Source organism: Rhipicephalus sanguineus, chromosome 5 (assembly GCF_013339695.2).
Source record: "Rhipicephalus sanguineus isolate Rsan-2018 chromosome 5, BIME_Rsan_1.4, whole genome shotgun sequence".
Classification (NCBI taxonomy): Eukaryota; Metazoa; Arthropoda; class Arachnida; order Ixodida; family Ixodidae; genus Rhipicephalus; species Rhipicephalus sanguineus.
The window spans coordinates 207,674,016-207,689,839 of NC_051180.1; the positions used below are offsets into that span (position 1 = coordinate 207,674,016).

The following is a 15,824-nucleotide window of genomic DNA, read 5'->3' on the forward strand; positions in this document are numbered from 1 at the left end:
ATAAGACGAACAGATGACCGCGGTCCCTTCGAGTTCGTCTTAACGGGAGTCGACGTATGTCCCTGCAAATAATGTAGCTGCTGCATTCACTTTCATGAGGTCAAATAAAAAGTACAATACATTTCTTTCTGGCTTCCTTGCTGGTTCTTGATTTTCTAGGCTTTTCAGCAGATTTTGGCCGTGTAATACGTGTTCTGGTAAGGTTAGAATATGATTAAGCATTACGGGATCCTGGGGTGATTTGCACATATACTGGCGAAGAATAAACACCGGTTACGACGGGAACAGGAATGAAGGTAAGCGTGCTGTACAGTGTTTGCTTTGTCTTTTTTGTTGTTGTCGTGTCTTAGATGCTGTCTGCTTCTTGACATAAGGTTGAGATAAGTTAAATGCAAGCGAAGTTACGTTTCTACTTCTCAAATAACAGAGTTAACCGATGTGGTAGTCACCTGTCAGTGGCTTTCCAGTAGTAGCAGACGACCCACCAAGACCGATCCTTACGCTACCGCAACGCCACCACCTGGCTGGGGATTGTGGTAAGCCGCTCCACGCCAATGGAAGGCCTTTGCGATTTGCCAACTGAAGCTATGTAATAACGTTGGTCGGTGCAGGGCCGAGCGCTTTTTCCGCATCATTACACGAATGTATGGTCGTATCCCACATAAAACACACAAAAGGTCCATAATTTCGAGAGACAACCAGGTAAGCAAGGAAAGGAAAGGCTTAAGTTAGACTATATACAATGCAATAACTCAAGATCATTATACAATCTGCCTTTTTCATTCTCCTGTGCTGCCCTCTTGGTAGGCCTTTGGTAGGCACTGGGACAACAGGTATTCCCAGAACTAAAGACTCCAAGATGGAGGGGCATTTCGCGACTTCTCCGCTAGGGAAAGGGTGCATGCACGGTTGCATCGTGAAAAAGGCAGATGTCAACCATTCAATACAGCTAGAACTATAACAATTCAATACAACCAGAACAATTCAATATAACTATGAACAATGTGAAACACATAAAGTAGTAAATAAAGTATGTAGCTTGAGTGTAGGGAAGGGGTGTAACAAGTCTTTAGTTAGTAAATACACTCAAACCTCGATATAACGAACACGGATAAAACGAATTACCGGTTATAGCGAAGTAAATAAGAATAGTCTTGTAATAGATACAGTGTTACAAATAAACGTTTATAACGAATTTTCAGATATAATGAAGTTATTTTCGTGGCACATGTGACTTTGTTATAATGAGGTTTGAGTGTAGTATTTATGCATTAAGTGTGCGAGGTAGAGAGCCAACCATTTTTTAAGAACAGAAGTTTGTGCGTGCACATGCCATGCGCAATATTCACTATGTCTTGTGATGAGGAAAAAAAACTAAGCTTAGCTGCAGCAATGCTGATACACAAAACAATACCTTCCAGTCATAAAGCTGTCGCAGCAGAATTTCCAAACTTCGTCTTTTTTATGTGGCTTAGGCATCAAAAGTCTTCAAATTACTTACTGAGGAGATGCAAAATGGGTGCCAGCTTCACAAATGACATTTAACAGGTTTTTGATCAGGAGTGGCCAAAGGTTACACAGAGCAGCTATGACAAGCGGTATGTGATCTACCAAGGGCCTCTTTGCAAAAATACTGCATGGAAACTGCTTTAGAATATGAAAACACGTCAATGTTCTCATGGAACACTAAACATGAACTTTGTGGAGCCAAAGCCAAACATTGTGGTGACACACAGTGTGACAACTCGTTTACAGTTCCTTGCAAGAGCTTCGCAATGACTGTTTTACACCACGAGGAGAAAGGTAATTTACAATCAATCCTCGGTCAGCAAGAACTTCATCACCATTAGTGAGCATTTTAAAAAATGAAAATGCTGGCTGATGCGATGAAACAACTGCTTGCTTGTCCATTTTTCATATAAACACAATAAAGCTGCTTGGTGTAATCGCACCGAGAGCATTGGCTGCGTTGTGTGATTTACACTGCCTGTATGTCCCGGTTCTTTGAAATGGCTTGCCAGGCCTCTCAGTGTACAGCTCAAAGCAACCCATTATGCAGGTAGCCAACAGGAAGTCTGCAAAGCTCTCAGCAAGGTAAAGTTTGCCAAATCACATCTCTGAGCAACCGGAAATCAAGGTAGTTGCAAAAATATTTTGCTACTTCTGACACAATGAAGCAGGAAATTCTGCTCACTGCACATGTACAGATACAAAGTAGAGGGCTCAGGTCAAAGAGTAAAAGCCCTAACCTCAGTTGCATCAGCATCAGCAGCAGCTTGAATGCCATGGCAAATAGGAACTTCACAATAGACCCTATTTATAATCTGCAAGTGGACTTCCCTGTGCTGCATATTCACCCAACTAATGGCAGCACCTGTCGTGCTTCAAGTGCAGTTGAGGCCCTAGTTGAACGCGCTGGTGTTAGTCTGGGGCTGGGGCTTGTTTATGTCAAGAGAGCCAAGTCTACATTTTCCATGTCATAGAGCAAGCAAACTGTGGTTCAAGGCGCTAAGTGACTACCCGCCACTAGTTGGGCAAAGTGCATAGCAGGAAAAGCGTGAAAAGGTCGATTAAGGTGAGAGCTCTTGCCAGCTCATCGAATGCATTTTTTTAAGAAAGCAGAGAAGAATGTAGGGCGAGACTAGAGTAAACGGTGACTTCAGTCTGGCTGACACCGTGTCGCTAAAAAATTTCCTGCTTTACATGAACCTGTACATCTGTAAGGTACGTGTAGTCCTGGTCCTCCTCTGGCGGAGCTTGAACACCCTTATCCATTTTCCTGGTGCCTTTGCAACTGCAGCCACAGGATAAGCACTTTGTTGGAACCAGGGTTTTTTTGTTGGCCCTGAAAAACAAAACGAGGCATAAGTGGAACAGCTAGTATGTGTCAAATTGTTCACATTAAAGGGACACTAAAGAGAAACAATGAATCGGTTTAGATCGATAAATTGTGCTCTGAGAACTCTAATGCCGTTAATATTGCCATCATAGGTTTATTAATAGAGGAGAAAATCAAGTCCAAAGTTTCATTTTTAAATTCCGCGCCGAAATCTCCCCGCAGTGACGTCATTGATTTCAAAGTGTATTTATCGTATTTTGGCGCCATTGGCTCGACAAAATTACCCCAAACTTTGTATGTTAAGTCTATGGCCCCCTAAGAGGACAATGTACTTCATTTTTACCGAATACGAACTACGTAGTCCCTAGTAGGCGCCTTCAAAACATGTGACGTCACGGCAAATAGTGCGGAAACTTCAAGGTGGCGTCGCCACCCACATTTTGTTTTTCGCTATTTTCTCGCTTACGAAAGCTCTGCTTGCCGTAACAATGGTACCGTTATAATCGTAATAAGATAATCTACCATCGAAGATCAACTTCCGGTTTCTCTTTAGTGTCCCTTTAAAGGGGTCCTAACGCCTCTTTCTAGTAATCCCCAAATGATCTCAGTATAGGAGTTTATTGCCTCACGAACCAATTGCTACAAAAACTTTTTGAATCTGACAATAACAAGAGGAGTTACAGAGATTTACCGCATGCTTTGAGTGCATTCTCTTCTGTGATCCTAACGAGCATGCAAGCTGCGCAGGGGCAACAATCTACGTGAGCGTGAGTCATGAACTTCACCATGCATCGTGAAATGCATTCGCCCACTCACAGTGTGATTCCTGCGCTCACTAGTGTTGCTACTGTGTAATTTTAGAACACTATAGAGTGCAGTGCTGGCTACTTGGCACCCTGTGGCAAGAAGTGCATCTGATCCAAGCGCCATCCTTGATTTGTGTCGGCAACTGGCCAGCGGCGATAATATGCTAAATGACGAAATAGAGCAGCCGCTGGCAGCTGCGAAGTGAGTGAACATGGGGCTTCTGCACGAAGAGAGGGCGCTTGAGAGAGTGGCGAATTCTCGCTACGCTTGTAAGCTCTACGTTGCATGCACAACCACAAAATTTGGCTGAGCTTCTCATAGCAGTGTGTGCTGTCCATAGGATGTGTTTTCACCAAGCCTGAAAAATAGTTCAGGACCCCTTTATATGATCTACACTTTAATTCTCAAAATTCTGAAAACATACATTGCGCACTACAGGGTGTTTCAAGAAATGTGTCCAACCTTCTCAAAAAATCAGGAAAATGCGATATTTGATTGCTGCCTTCAGAATTGGTTTTTATGTAGTGGCAGGGATTTTAAGATGGGTAAAGAAATTATTTGGGACTGTAATTAAAAAAGTAAAATTAATTAACTTTTTAATTAGTGGAGTTAGGTGGCTGTGTCAAATGGGAGAATTCTTCGTGCCAGAAACCCAACCCAACTTTGAGATTTCGAAAAAGTGGCCTCTAGTAATAATTACGAAGTAATGAAATTCAACTAAATTCAATGGCGAAACCTAAACAGAAACATGGAAGTACGTAACTGCCATATTCTTCTAAGACGTCCAAAATGAGTGAATGACTTTTTCTGTAGAGGTAGGCATCTTAAGATGATGGGAGACATGACTTGAGACAGTAATTAATAAAATTAAATTAATTAACTTTTTAATTAGCGGAGTTAGGTGACTGTGTCAAATTGGGGAATTGAAGTTCTTCGTGCCAGAAAGTCATCCCAACATTGATATTTCGAAAAAGCGGTCCCTAGTAATAATTACGAAGTAATGAATTTCAACCGAATTCGATGGCTTTCGCTGTTGAAAGCCGTTGCATTTCGTTGAATTCCATTACGCCACAACAATTACTACAGGACGCTTTTTCGAAATCTGAAAGCTCGGATGGGTTGCTCGCATGAAGAACCTCAATTCTTCCATTTGAAACAATAACCTAACTCGACTAATTAAAAAGTTAATTAATGTAACTTTCTTAATTACTGTCCTAAATGATGTCCTTAACTGCCTTAAGATTCCTGCCGCTACAGAAAAAGCAATTCTGAAAGCCTCGAGCAAATATCGCACATTCCTGATTTTTTAAGAAGGTTGGACACATTTCTTGAAACACCCTGTATAGCAGGTGCAAATGCACAAAATCATGCATGAGAAAACTATGAAAAATTCAAAAACATGGATACTGTGAGTGCAATTGTAAAAGAAAGACAGACTAAATAATGTAGCTGACTGGGCTAGTGGATATTCATACTGAAGCTAAACAGTTCAAAAAAGCACGGCTACAAAAAGCAAACACACACAACAGCGCTTGTCCAGTGTGTTTGCTTTTCGCGGCCATGCTTTTTTGCGCTGTTTAGCTTCAGTATGAAAGGCAGACATTTTTTCTGTCTAGACATCAGAACTCGGTAAGCGAATGTGGTGTACCCACATGGAGGAGACCAGTAGTTAATGAATGGAAACTGTGACATCCTCCAAATCATTGCAATTTCTCAAATCGCTGTCAAGAGAAAAAAAGCTATATGGCTTTGGAACCCAAAGCTACGGCCATTACATTTCTGGGGCAACCACTATACCACATTCTTGGAGGGGGATTTCTACACACTCATTTCGTCAAACCTGTGACATTGATTCAACTTTTATTTATTTACTCGGCTACACGGTGGCATCACCTGATGCCTGGTTAGCTTAGAAAGTACAGTACGTATCCCAAAAAGGCACTGGTCCTGCATAACAAATTTATGTTCACTTGTAATGCTCTTCTTCTGGCTTTTCTTTGTGCTGATTTATAACAACTGGGACATCTCTTATTTTTCATTGAATGTTTGTCTTTTTTCAGCTTTACAGATGTCCAAAGAACTTCTTTTTCACTCTATACTTGAGAGGTTCAACTCAGGGACATTTCTGTTTGTAACAGTTATCTCTTAAAAAGCCTGTCCCCTGACATTCTGCATAAATGCGCCTTTCCATTATTTCATGATGTTAGGCCTATGCAGTGGTGATGACTGAAACGAGGGTTGCTGTGCAAAATGCTGGAAAAGCTAGCATAAGGGCAAATTTTGTAGTCTATTTCTTAGGAAACAACAGCCATTTCAGGCATGCAATTCCAAGCTCATAGTGGGTACCTGTGAAACTCCAATTCCATTACAGCCAAAATAACAGCAAATGAAGAAAAGTCAAGTGTTGTGTAACATTCATACTTTCCCGTTTGTGGCCCCTGGCACCACACATGTGCCAACATAGCCAACTTGTATGAAACACAAACTCCAACACAGCAGTGTGAAACTCACAGGAATACATTGAGCTGTTTATCATCCATGCACATATCAGGCATGCCATCCTTGGTAGATGCAGGGAACCAGGTTGAAATAGCTCTGCGGCAGGAGCGAGTGCATTGTGATTGACAAGGGCTTATCATTGTCTGAATATATATGGAGGAACAATTAACGTAGCTAAGAGGTCAGATGTTCTTCACATGACCGTGACGGCATAAATTGATAACATGGCTACGTGTTGTTTCATACGCAGCATTGTGGCCTCGTAACTGTACAGCGGTGATGCCTGAATTCATGGGATTAGATTTTTGACTGCATAACCGTAAGTGAACAGATCCCTATGGCTACAATGCTAAAATAATTTCACGGCAAAAGTGCACCCTCACGCATTTCATCCAAAATGAAGTGTTTAACAGCATACCTGAAGGCCCGCTCGTATGTGACAATGCCAGGTCCGAGTTGATTCTTGGCAGGAAGGCTGTCATTCATGTCATCGTCGGCAAATGCCGCAGAATAGTCGTCATTTGGCTCGTCAGCCACGTGGTGCTGTGGGCTGCTGCCAGTTGAAGGAGCACCAGGCCACAGCTGAGATGGGGCGGTATGCGTGACTCGTCTTCTTCCCTTGTAAGGGACATCCTAAAAACATTAAAGGCAAGAATGAAAGAAAGGAGGGAGCATTAAAGGCTCAAACCTTCATAAAAAAAACCAACAGATAATGAAGGCAAGGAAAGTATAGGGGATGTTAACTGTACTGTTTTGACTGTATTGTAGTAATTGTGATATGGATGTGAAGAAAGTGGAGTGGACGAAAAGACAACTTGCCGACGGCAGGGGCTGAACCTGCAACCTTCGGATAACGCGCCGGATGCTCTACCAATTGAGCTACAGAAGCGGTTGTCCTCTCGTCCACTTTATCCGCTATTTATGTGCATTTAAACCTCGGAGTGTTAGTCAGTGCCGCTCATAGCCATGACAGAATGTGTGGAACACTTTTTTTTTTTCCCAGCTGGCGTCACATAGCATGTGATCTTTGCACAAGCGGCAAGAAGTTACACGCTCTGATGGAAGAACTGAATAAAGTTGCACAGGACTCACCAGTGTTCCAAGACGAAGTGTTGGGTAAGGATTGTCTTCGGTTGGGCGCCCATCAACAAAGTGAACAGAACATACCTGAAAAACAAAAAAGAAAAGGCTATTTATCTAGTATTTAAAACGGTTTACTTTTACTTAAAACATAACAGAGAAAGCCACATAAACGAAAACCTGGCACGTGGATAATGCATATGGTTCTCATTGCAAACAACCGCGTATGCAAAAGTAGACAACGGCAATGCGCTGCCAGCCAACTTCATCTCAAATAATCTCATAATTTGATGGTGTCAAAAGAGGCCACGAAAATAGAAGAAATTTCAAACTCACCATTTTGACATTATGTGATTAGCGGTATTTTAAGGCAGGGGTAACTATAATTAGCTGTTTGTCTCAGCATTGTGCGCGATGCCTATTTGAGATAAGCATGCAAGCAACGCTTCCAGCCTGAAATGCTGGAAATAATTTTGTCCTGTCGTGTCGACACAGCTTTCGCTTCGCGCACCTGTTGCACGCCAAAACGCCGGTTATTTGCTATAATCACGTACACGCCGTGGTAAGTTAGCAGGAAACGTGTCGTGCTGCTAAGCTCGAGAACCGGTCACTGCGGCTGCATTTCGATGGGGGCGAAACCCAGGTGGTCCAAAATTAATCCGGCGCGCCCTTACGACGTGCCTCATGATCGCATCGTAGTTTTGGCACGTAAATGCACGTAGTTACGTGGATTGTTGCGATCGCACCGTGATTCCGATAGAGCAGCGAAACCGATTTATGTAAAATGAGACGGCGGGAAAATAGACTCGCCAAGTTTCACGATTTCAAAGTGCGATTCGGATAGCACTATCTGCAGGAATTATCGCCGCAATTAGCACGACGTGCGCGTTCGCCCTGATCAACAGCTTACCCTCGACGATGTGCCCGGATCGAAGTCCTCTCTCTGTAGGTTCGCTAACCAGCACTGTCGGACGAGCTTGTTCTTCTCTCCTTGGGGAATCCGGTGCATGGAAAACGGCCTCGGGCACGGGCACTCTTGATGCAGCTGTGGAGCGTGCATTTCACACACCGAGGCTTTCCACTGCCTGATGTCTCCATCACGGTTTTTGCATCCTACCACAGCACACGTTTTCCCATTAAGTCTCCACCGTGCTCTCGGCATAGTGCAGAATCACACAGCAGGCTGTAACAGAATTACGTTGCTTCGGCGGCTACGGCGCCTTTGTTTACGCGTCGAATGCATCGAAGGCCAAGCACGCGGCGCGCTGGTGGTGCCATCTGGTTGCAGCCTTGCAGCTGCCAATGCAAAGGCCAGCACGCTATTGTGGCCTCTGAGATTGCCTTCAGCAAGGCGCCAATCGCATAGGTAGCATAGGCCGCCACGCGGTTTTGACGCTACCGCTAGACGACACAGCGTCTCTAGAGAAAGCAAACATACAGTGCCTAGAAGTATATTCTAAGCACTGTACTATGGTTGCTACGGGTTGCTACGGTCCCAAGCTCAACGGGCCAAAACCAGTCCCCAGAAACTAAGGACCAGTTTCGGTTTCAAGAAACATGCGCGCTCGTAGTGGTTGCCGGGCATGTTGCCGGGCGTCTTAAGATCTCGTGGAAAGAAACTAAGGTTAATGTGGATGTTCGCATTCACAAGTGCTTAAATTGACCGAACTGTAAAGAAGCCTTCGTTTGTTTGTTTGTCTTTTTTAGTTCTTATTTCGTGAACTTTAAATGGGCGAAGCGCGGGAAGTGGTTGACTCGTGTTCGTAGCGCTTTCCTCCGCTCACCCTTACCACTCGCTGAGCGATATTTTGATCGCACTCGTTTTCCGTGTGAAGAATACGGAAAAGATGAGCCATTTTGAGGCGTGCAGCGAACGGAAGCCGCAGTCAGCCACTTAGCCACTTCGAGCAGGTCAACCAAGTCAGGGCCGTAAGTAAGGGGGGCTTGAGGGGGTTCTTACACCCACAAAATTTTTTCATGCTTTAACTTTTCGGGTGGCACTAAAATACTTTCACGCCTTCACAGCGACCACTAGTTGCCAAAGTTAGCCGTTCTACACACAAACAACCCCCGAGAAAAATTCAATGGGCACGGCCCTGAACCAAGTACACCAGACTCGAAGATGACTAAATCATACGTTTTGCGCGACTGTGTGGTGTTTTAACACCAGGATTTCCAGTTCCACGAAGGTGTTCAGGTTTCCTAGTGACAACGGGTGAGCACACGTATTTCAGACTTTTATTTGAGGAAGTAGTAATTTTGCTTGAGTACACAAGATCCTCTGCAAGCCTGACTGGACTGACATAAGCGCAATGTAGAAAATAGATAGAAAGAAACAGGAAGAAAGCCATAGAAAGAAAGAAGAACATAAAAATAGAGAAATAAAAGGAAAAAAATTAAGACACAAGAAAAGAAATAAAGGCAGAGAAGGACATATAGAAAGAGCGAAAGAAATATACACAAAAAAGATAGAAAAAATAAACAGAGAGCAAGATGAAAGAGAGAGAAAGAAACCGATACACGAAAAAAGAGACAAAAAAAAAAACAGAGAGGAAAACGGAGAGAGAAACAAAGAGATAGATAGGAAGCCGAGAGAGAGAAAAAGAAAGGGAATGAAGATAAGTAAAAATAGAAAGAGCGGGAAAGAGAAAAATAGAGAGAAAAAGAAAGAAACAGATACAAAGAGGAGAAACAGAGAGAAAGAAAAAAAATAAAGAGAAACAAGGAATTAAGGCCACACAGCTGCGCTCTTCCTTCAGGCTTGTCACCCTCTCGTGCGAAGATGTCATAATTTTTTAGAGTATATATACGTAATCAGCACATGCAACAGCACATGCCCCCGTCTTGCACATATCAGTGCAAAATTGGCACACAAGTACAAAATGCAGATAATGCTTCCACTTGCTGAAATAGTTTACATACCAAAAGAAGAGTACAGGCACATACAGTGAAATATAGATCAATGCAGTTCCCCATGGTACACGTAAACTTTGATTGCTCAAGAAAACTTGCAGAATATGCTGTTGTACGAGGAAATTAACAGCGTGAACGCTTCCACGTTGATTCATGAGAGTTCGTGGCCTGCCGTCTCTGCATCCTGCCATATTCTCTGCCAGGCAGTGCTTTTTCGGGCAATGGCTGATCCAGGCAACGCTCGGTGGCGTTGATTCAGCCGGAGGAGGGGGGGGGGGGGGGAGGAGTTGGACAATCGCCCCCACCCCAAAGCCACTGTCTCATTAATAGGGCTCCGTGTTTTCGGTGTTTATTTTTCTTGAAAGTCGGCGGGTGTTTATCCGAGTTGATATTTTTGGCGGAAATTCGGCGTTTATCGGAGCTTTTTTTTCTCGTAACTCCCCAATTCTCCAGAATTTGGAGTTTTGCATTATTCCCGAAACCCCAAAATCTTCGATCAATTCATATCTGAATACTAAAACATGAAAACACACAAAGCACATTTTTTCCTAGAAGGTTTGAATGAACAAAAACGTATAAGAGAAATACTTGAACACATAACACCTGTCTTTGTGCGTATAACTACCTTATGCTTAAAGCTTATTGTAAAACAGGCAAGCATACTTTGCGAAGTTGCTGTCAGTAATCGAAGCGCGCTCCTTTCGATTGACGACTCTCAGCTTTGAAAATGCCCTTTCAACGTTAGCGATATAAACAGGAAGCGCCAGAAGACGCAGCGCGCAGCGAGAAAACACTGGCCACTGGACACTGTGAAGTCTCCAAAACGACAGGGGTTCAACAATGTTGCATATTTCATAGCACTGATAGTTCGCAAAATCATTCAGGAGCTGGCTCATGTCGTCAGTTTTAAGAAGCACTAATTGAAAAGTAGGCGCATATAGGTTTCGTATACGCGCTCATGCTTCACACCTGGATTCACAATTTGAACACAGTACCAATACGATTCTTTGGTGTACTGGAGTTGATCGCACAGGTTCCTCTCAGATGTCTGTCTCCACGGTTCGGCGACAGCAGCGTAGTATCCGTGAAAGTCTGCGACAGTCCTTAAGCGGTCAGTCTTGTCAAGGAGGTCTAACAGACTTGTGATATCTGATGCGAAGACCTCGGTTGGATCACGCCATTGACTGCGCATGAGGACTGCGTGCAAACGAACCCCCAGTACGGGGTAAACTTGGTGTACCAGGGTACTCTCTGCCTCAAGTTCCTTGATGATTGAGAGCACGGCACACGAATTGGTCTTCAGAAACCTCATTTTAACAAGTCGTGCACAGCTTCAGGCGGCGAAATAAGATTCTTGGGCTTCGTTCCCTTGGCTTCGTCGCTTCTCAAGAAAGTCAAAATGGCGCGCCAGTAGTCCAAAATATCTCCTAGAGCTTCATAAAAAGATAACCACCTCGACGGATATACGGTTTTCAGCGACTTGATCATGCCCATGGCCAAGCACACAAGACCAAACTTACGGCGCAGCTCCCGCGACGACTTCAACAGTGCAGGAAAGTGCACAACAAAATCGTGAACTACAAACGAGCTTGTTTTGATTCCATCCTTCAGAGCGTTGTTGAGTAGGTGGCACGGATCTTTGAAGTGAACCGCCTTGAATTCGGAGTTGAAGAGTTGCAAGTCCTTGTGAAGCTTCTGGATGTAGGAAGCTGAGTCGGAGCACAATACAGCTACGTCGCCTAATACAGCTACGCGCGGTAAACTTTAAATCGGTCAAACCAGAATATGTATCAATGAGCGCTTAGAACTTGTCCTTTCGATAAAGAGCGGAACCAGGTCATATTGGCCCTTGAGCGAGCGAGGAACTTTATTGAAAAAGACCAAAGGGATCGGGATAAGGGTGGAAGCCAAGAGGCTACATCTCTTCACCCGGTCGGTGGCTCCACCCAGGTCGGCACGGGAAGATGTAGCCCCTCTGCTACGGCCCGGGCCCTTCGGACAGTCCTTGAAATCGGAGTTTATTGAATAAATCCGAATTGTAAAAAATTTTACCGGCGAATGTTTATCGGATTTTTTCGGATAAAACTGAAAACACGGAGCCGTACTCATTAACCACAACTCGCGTCGACAAAGTCAAGCAGGGCGGTCAACGCACGCTTTAAGGAGTGACAGTTCGGAATGTCGCATTTCGCATTCTTTGTTCTATTCTTTAGGGTTGCCATCTGTCCGGTTTTAGACCGGCCCGGCCGGTTTCTTATATAGTGGGCCGGTTACCGGTCCGCACCTGAGACCAGCCGTCAATGGCAGGTTTTTTTTGTTTGTTTTTGTTTTTTGCCATAATATCGCAATTATTTTCTGGAGCGTTTTATAAGCGTCAGTTCAACTTATGACGGCAACTATTTATCGTCAGTCACAAAAACTCTTACGTTATTAGCCCCCTTTTAAGATCCCTTCAAGCGTCGATCATTGGAATAGACCATGTTATTGCTCGAGTTTGTATGTGTGAATATCACACATGTTTGTGGCATATGCATGGTGTCCGTGTCAACGTTCGTTTTTGTCTACAATATGTCCCATGGCCTGGTGGATTCAGACGCAAAGAAGAGCTTTTTATGGACGAAGTATCTGCGGCGCTCCTTTCCGGTGCAGCACATTTAGGGCAACAGCCAAAACCTCGCTCACTTTTAGCTCAAGCGCGCCATTCCAATCGCGGGTATTTTTATGCAACAATTAGACTATAGGTTAGCTCAGTGTCGTGTTTTTATGTGCATGTATATTAAGTTTATTGCGCTCAAGAAAAGCTATGATGCATTAAATGGCACTGCATGCCAAAGAGTTAACATGGCGTCTATTGTCTAACCCCCTTTCGTCCCCTCCTCTCCACCCCCACCCACCTGCCGAAGAGCCGTTTTTTTTTCCAGGTTAAGGTGGCAACCCTAGCTCTTCCGTTTCTTGGCCTTCGGGCGGCGACGGTCGAGGCGGTCACGAGGCAGCTGCGTTCTTGCTCCGGTTCATCAAGCCCTCAAGACAGCTGAGTGAGCACTCAAGGTTTTGCCTAAGGGTCGGGCGGATCTAAATAGTAGTGGTTGGAAGGTGATTTACTGTTTTATCGGCTGCTAGCACAACTGATGTCGACAACTTCTCCTGGTGATGGCCCGGGGCGGTCTCCGCCTTGGTCAGCCACTCTCTCACCTGATCAAATGCCGCTTGAAGCGTTTTTTCGCAGTGGTGTGAGCAGTATTCCTGTAGCGCTAGTGCCCCTGCACGGAGGATCCATTCGGCTTACCAACCCGAAAGCGGTGCAGGCGGAACTACAGGCGGCCACGCGCCATTATCTTCACATTACTGATGTCCGGCAGTTTGGCAAAGGTGGGATTGTCTGCCGATCGCCGGACCAGGCTTGTGTGTATGATCTTCTAAAATGCTCGTCATTTGGATCAATGCAAGTGAGTGCTTTCGTCCCACCGCACCTTGCCTGCACCAAGGAAATTGTTCGCGGAGTAGAAGCTACGTTAAGCCCAGCAGAGACACTTGAGAAGCTTTCCGCAGCTGGTGCGATAGCAATTTACCGGTGCAACAGAATGGTCGACAACAAACGAGTGCCAACAGAGTCGGTGATTGCCACGTTTGCAGGTACATCATGCCCTTCGGAAATCAAAGTGTGGCCGCTGATTTTTAGAGTAGATCCGCTTGCCTCGCGTCCATTACAATGTCGCAACTGCTGGCGATATGGACACAGTTTGGGAGGTTGCAAATCTGGCATGCGATGCTGTATGTGTGGAGAGGGTCACTCCCCGAACGACTGCACTGCTCAGTCGCACAAGTGTTGCCTGTGTGGGGGTGCTCACAAAGCTGATGAACCCACCTGTCCAGCTAGAGCGCAGGAAATCCAAGTCTTAGAGATTATGGATAAAAGGCGGTGTTCGCGAAGAGAGGCTATTTCAGCTGTAAAGGAAAGAGAACATGGATATGCTAGCGTAACGGCACGACACCAGGCGATGACTGATGCAAATATTTCGCAAGTGATAGCAGAAGCTGTAGAAAAAGCTATGGCCAAAATGATGGAAAGAGTAGTAGAAAGTGTGACGGAATGCCTTAGTGGATTATTGGCATCTCAAATGGGACTAATGGCTCAAGCGGGGACTATTCAGTCAGCGGGTCTCAACCGAAACGCTCTTCCTTCGCAAGTTGATGGTTTAAATGCGATTCCATCTAATGAAGGCCCGATTTCAAGCTTTCCTACAAAAAGCGGTAGCTGTCTGGGCTCGCAGGCCTCCACAGCAGATTCACAGGAAAACGCAAGCATGGATGTTGACTCGCGCGTACAGAAACGAAGGGCTTCTCCCCTAAATGCGATTGATACTATTCAGAGCTCGAAATCAAAGAAAATTTTCCCGCAGGTCAAGGCAACAGCTAATATCTTGGAAGAGGCAGTAGCCTCTGCGGTGCTTTCACCACCGGAAGGTAGATGAAAGTACTGCAGTGGAACTGCCGATCAGTATTTGCTGCTTCTACAGATTTAAACGTTTTAGTTTCCCGGATTTATCCGGATGTAATCCTACTACAAGAAACTTGGTTATCTCCTGACAAATTCTACAGTTTGTGTAATTACTAGGGGTGTGCGAATATTCGAAAGTTTCGAATATTCGTCGAATATTACATTCGAAATATTCGTATTCGATTCGAAAATTGTGTATTCGAAAAGTTTCGAATATTCGATAACTTCGAATATTGGAAAATTTGAATATGCGATTCGATTATCATGCATAAAATAACTCGTCCTCCACATTTCTGCTGCGTTCGTATCGCTAAAAACGTTGCCCAGAGGAGCGATAAACATCGTAAGTACACGGAGGCACGATATCTGCCTGCGACGAGCGCCTCAATACGTATGATTTATTGCTGGTGCATCTCCGACATGCAGCGCTGTTGGCGATCATGTAACCGTGCATTTGCAATATTATGCGGCCGTAACGTGCCGCACTACCACTCGTTCACTATGCGGGACCACTTCTGAAGAAAGACAGTGACCCACGTGAGTGGTGGCGGACTGTTCAGATACCCCAGTCTGGCAACGCTTTGCCCCATGTACCTCCCTATACCAGCCACTTCTGTTCCAAGCGAGCGTGCCTCTTCAGTGGCAGGAAGGGGGGGGGGGGGGGGGGGGGGTGAGAGTTGTCTCTGTTACAAGGGAGCGCCTGCTGCCTGATCATGTGGAGCAACTCATATTTGTTCATGGTAACATGTAGTCATTACTTTCATTGTGCCGTGATATTTGCTTGTGTTGTGATGTGCATTGTGCTAGCCTGGACATTGTGTTCTGGAGATAGCAGTGTATGTTGTGTTGCCAGTCAGGCTGTTAATGTTTTTCTTTTTCCAAATAGCTACATGTTAAATAAAATATTGTTACAGTGGAGGCATTTTTCCTTTGATATTCGATATTCGATTCGATATTCGATTCGATATTCGAAGGTGGATATTCGTATTCGATTCGTATTCGAAAAATCTGATATTCGCACACCCCTAGTAATTACCGATCATTTCGATTAGATCGTCCATCCAGAGGTGGTGGTTTGCTTACCTTTGTATCGAATAGATTTTGTCACAGAGCACAAATATCATTTCAGTTAATGTCTACAGAAAGTGAAATTTTGGCGGTAGAATTAACTCTTTCAGGAGGTTTCAC

General features: G+C 44.5%; 1 protein-coding gene across 1 annotated transcript; it reads right to left on the reverse strand.

Moving 5' to 3' along the window:
* Window positions 1-1,500: 1,500 nt before the first annotated feature.
* LOC119394581 (uncharacterized) lies at window positions 1,501-8,449 on the reverse strand. Its single transcript, XM_037661898.2, has 4 exons — window positions 8,136-8,449; window positions 7,238-7,312; window positions 6,564-6,778; window positions 1,501-2,845 (listed from the first exon to the last, which is right to left on the reverse strand). The coding sequence occupies exons 1-4, from the start codon at window positions 8,385-8,387 to the stop codon at window positions 2,683-2,685; spliced, it is 705 nt and encodes a 234-aa protein (XP_037517826.1). The 5' UTR covers window positions 8,388-8,449; the 3' UTR covers window positions 1,501-2,682.
* Window positions 8,450-15,824: the final 7,375 nt, after the last annotated feature.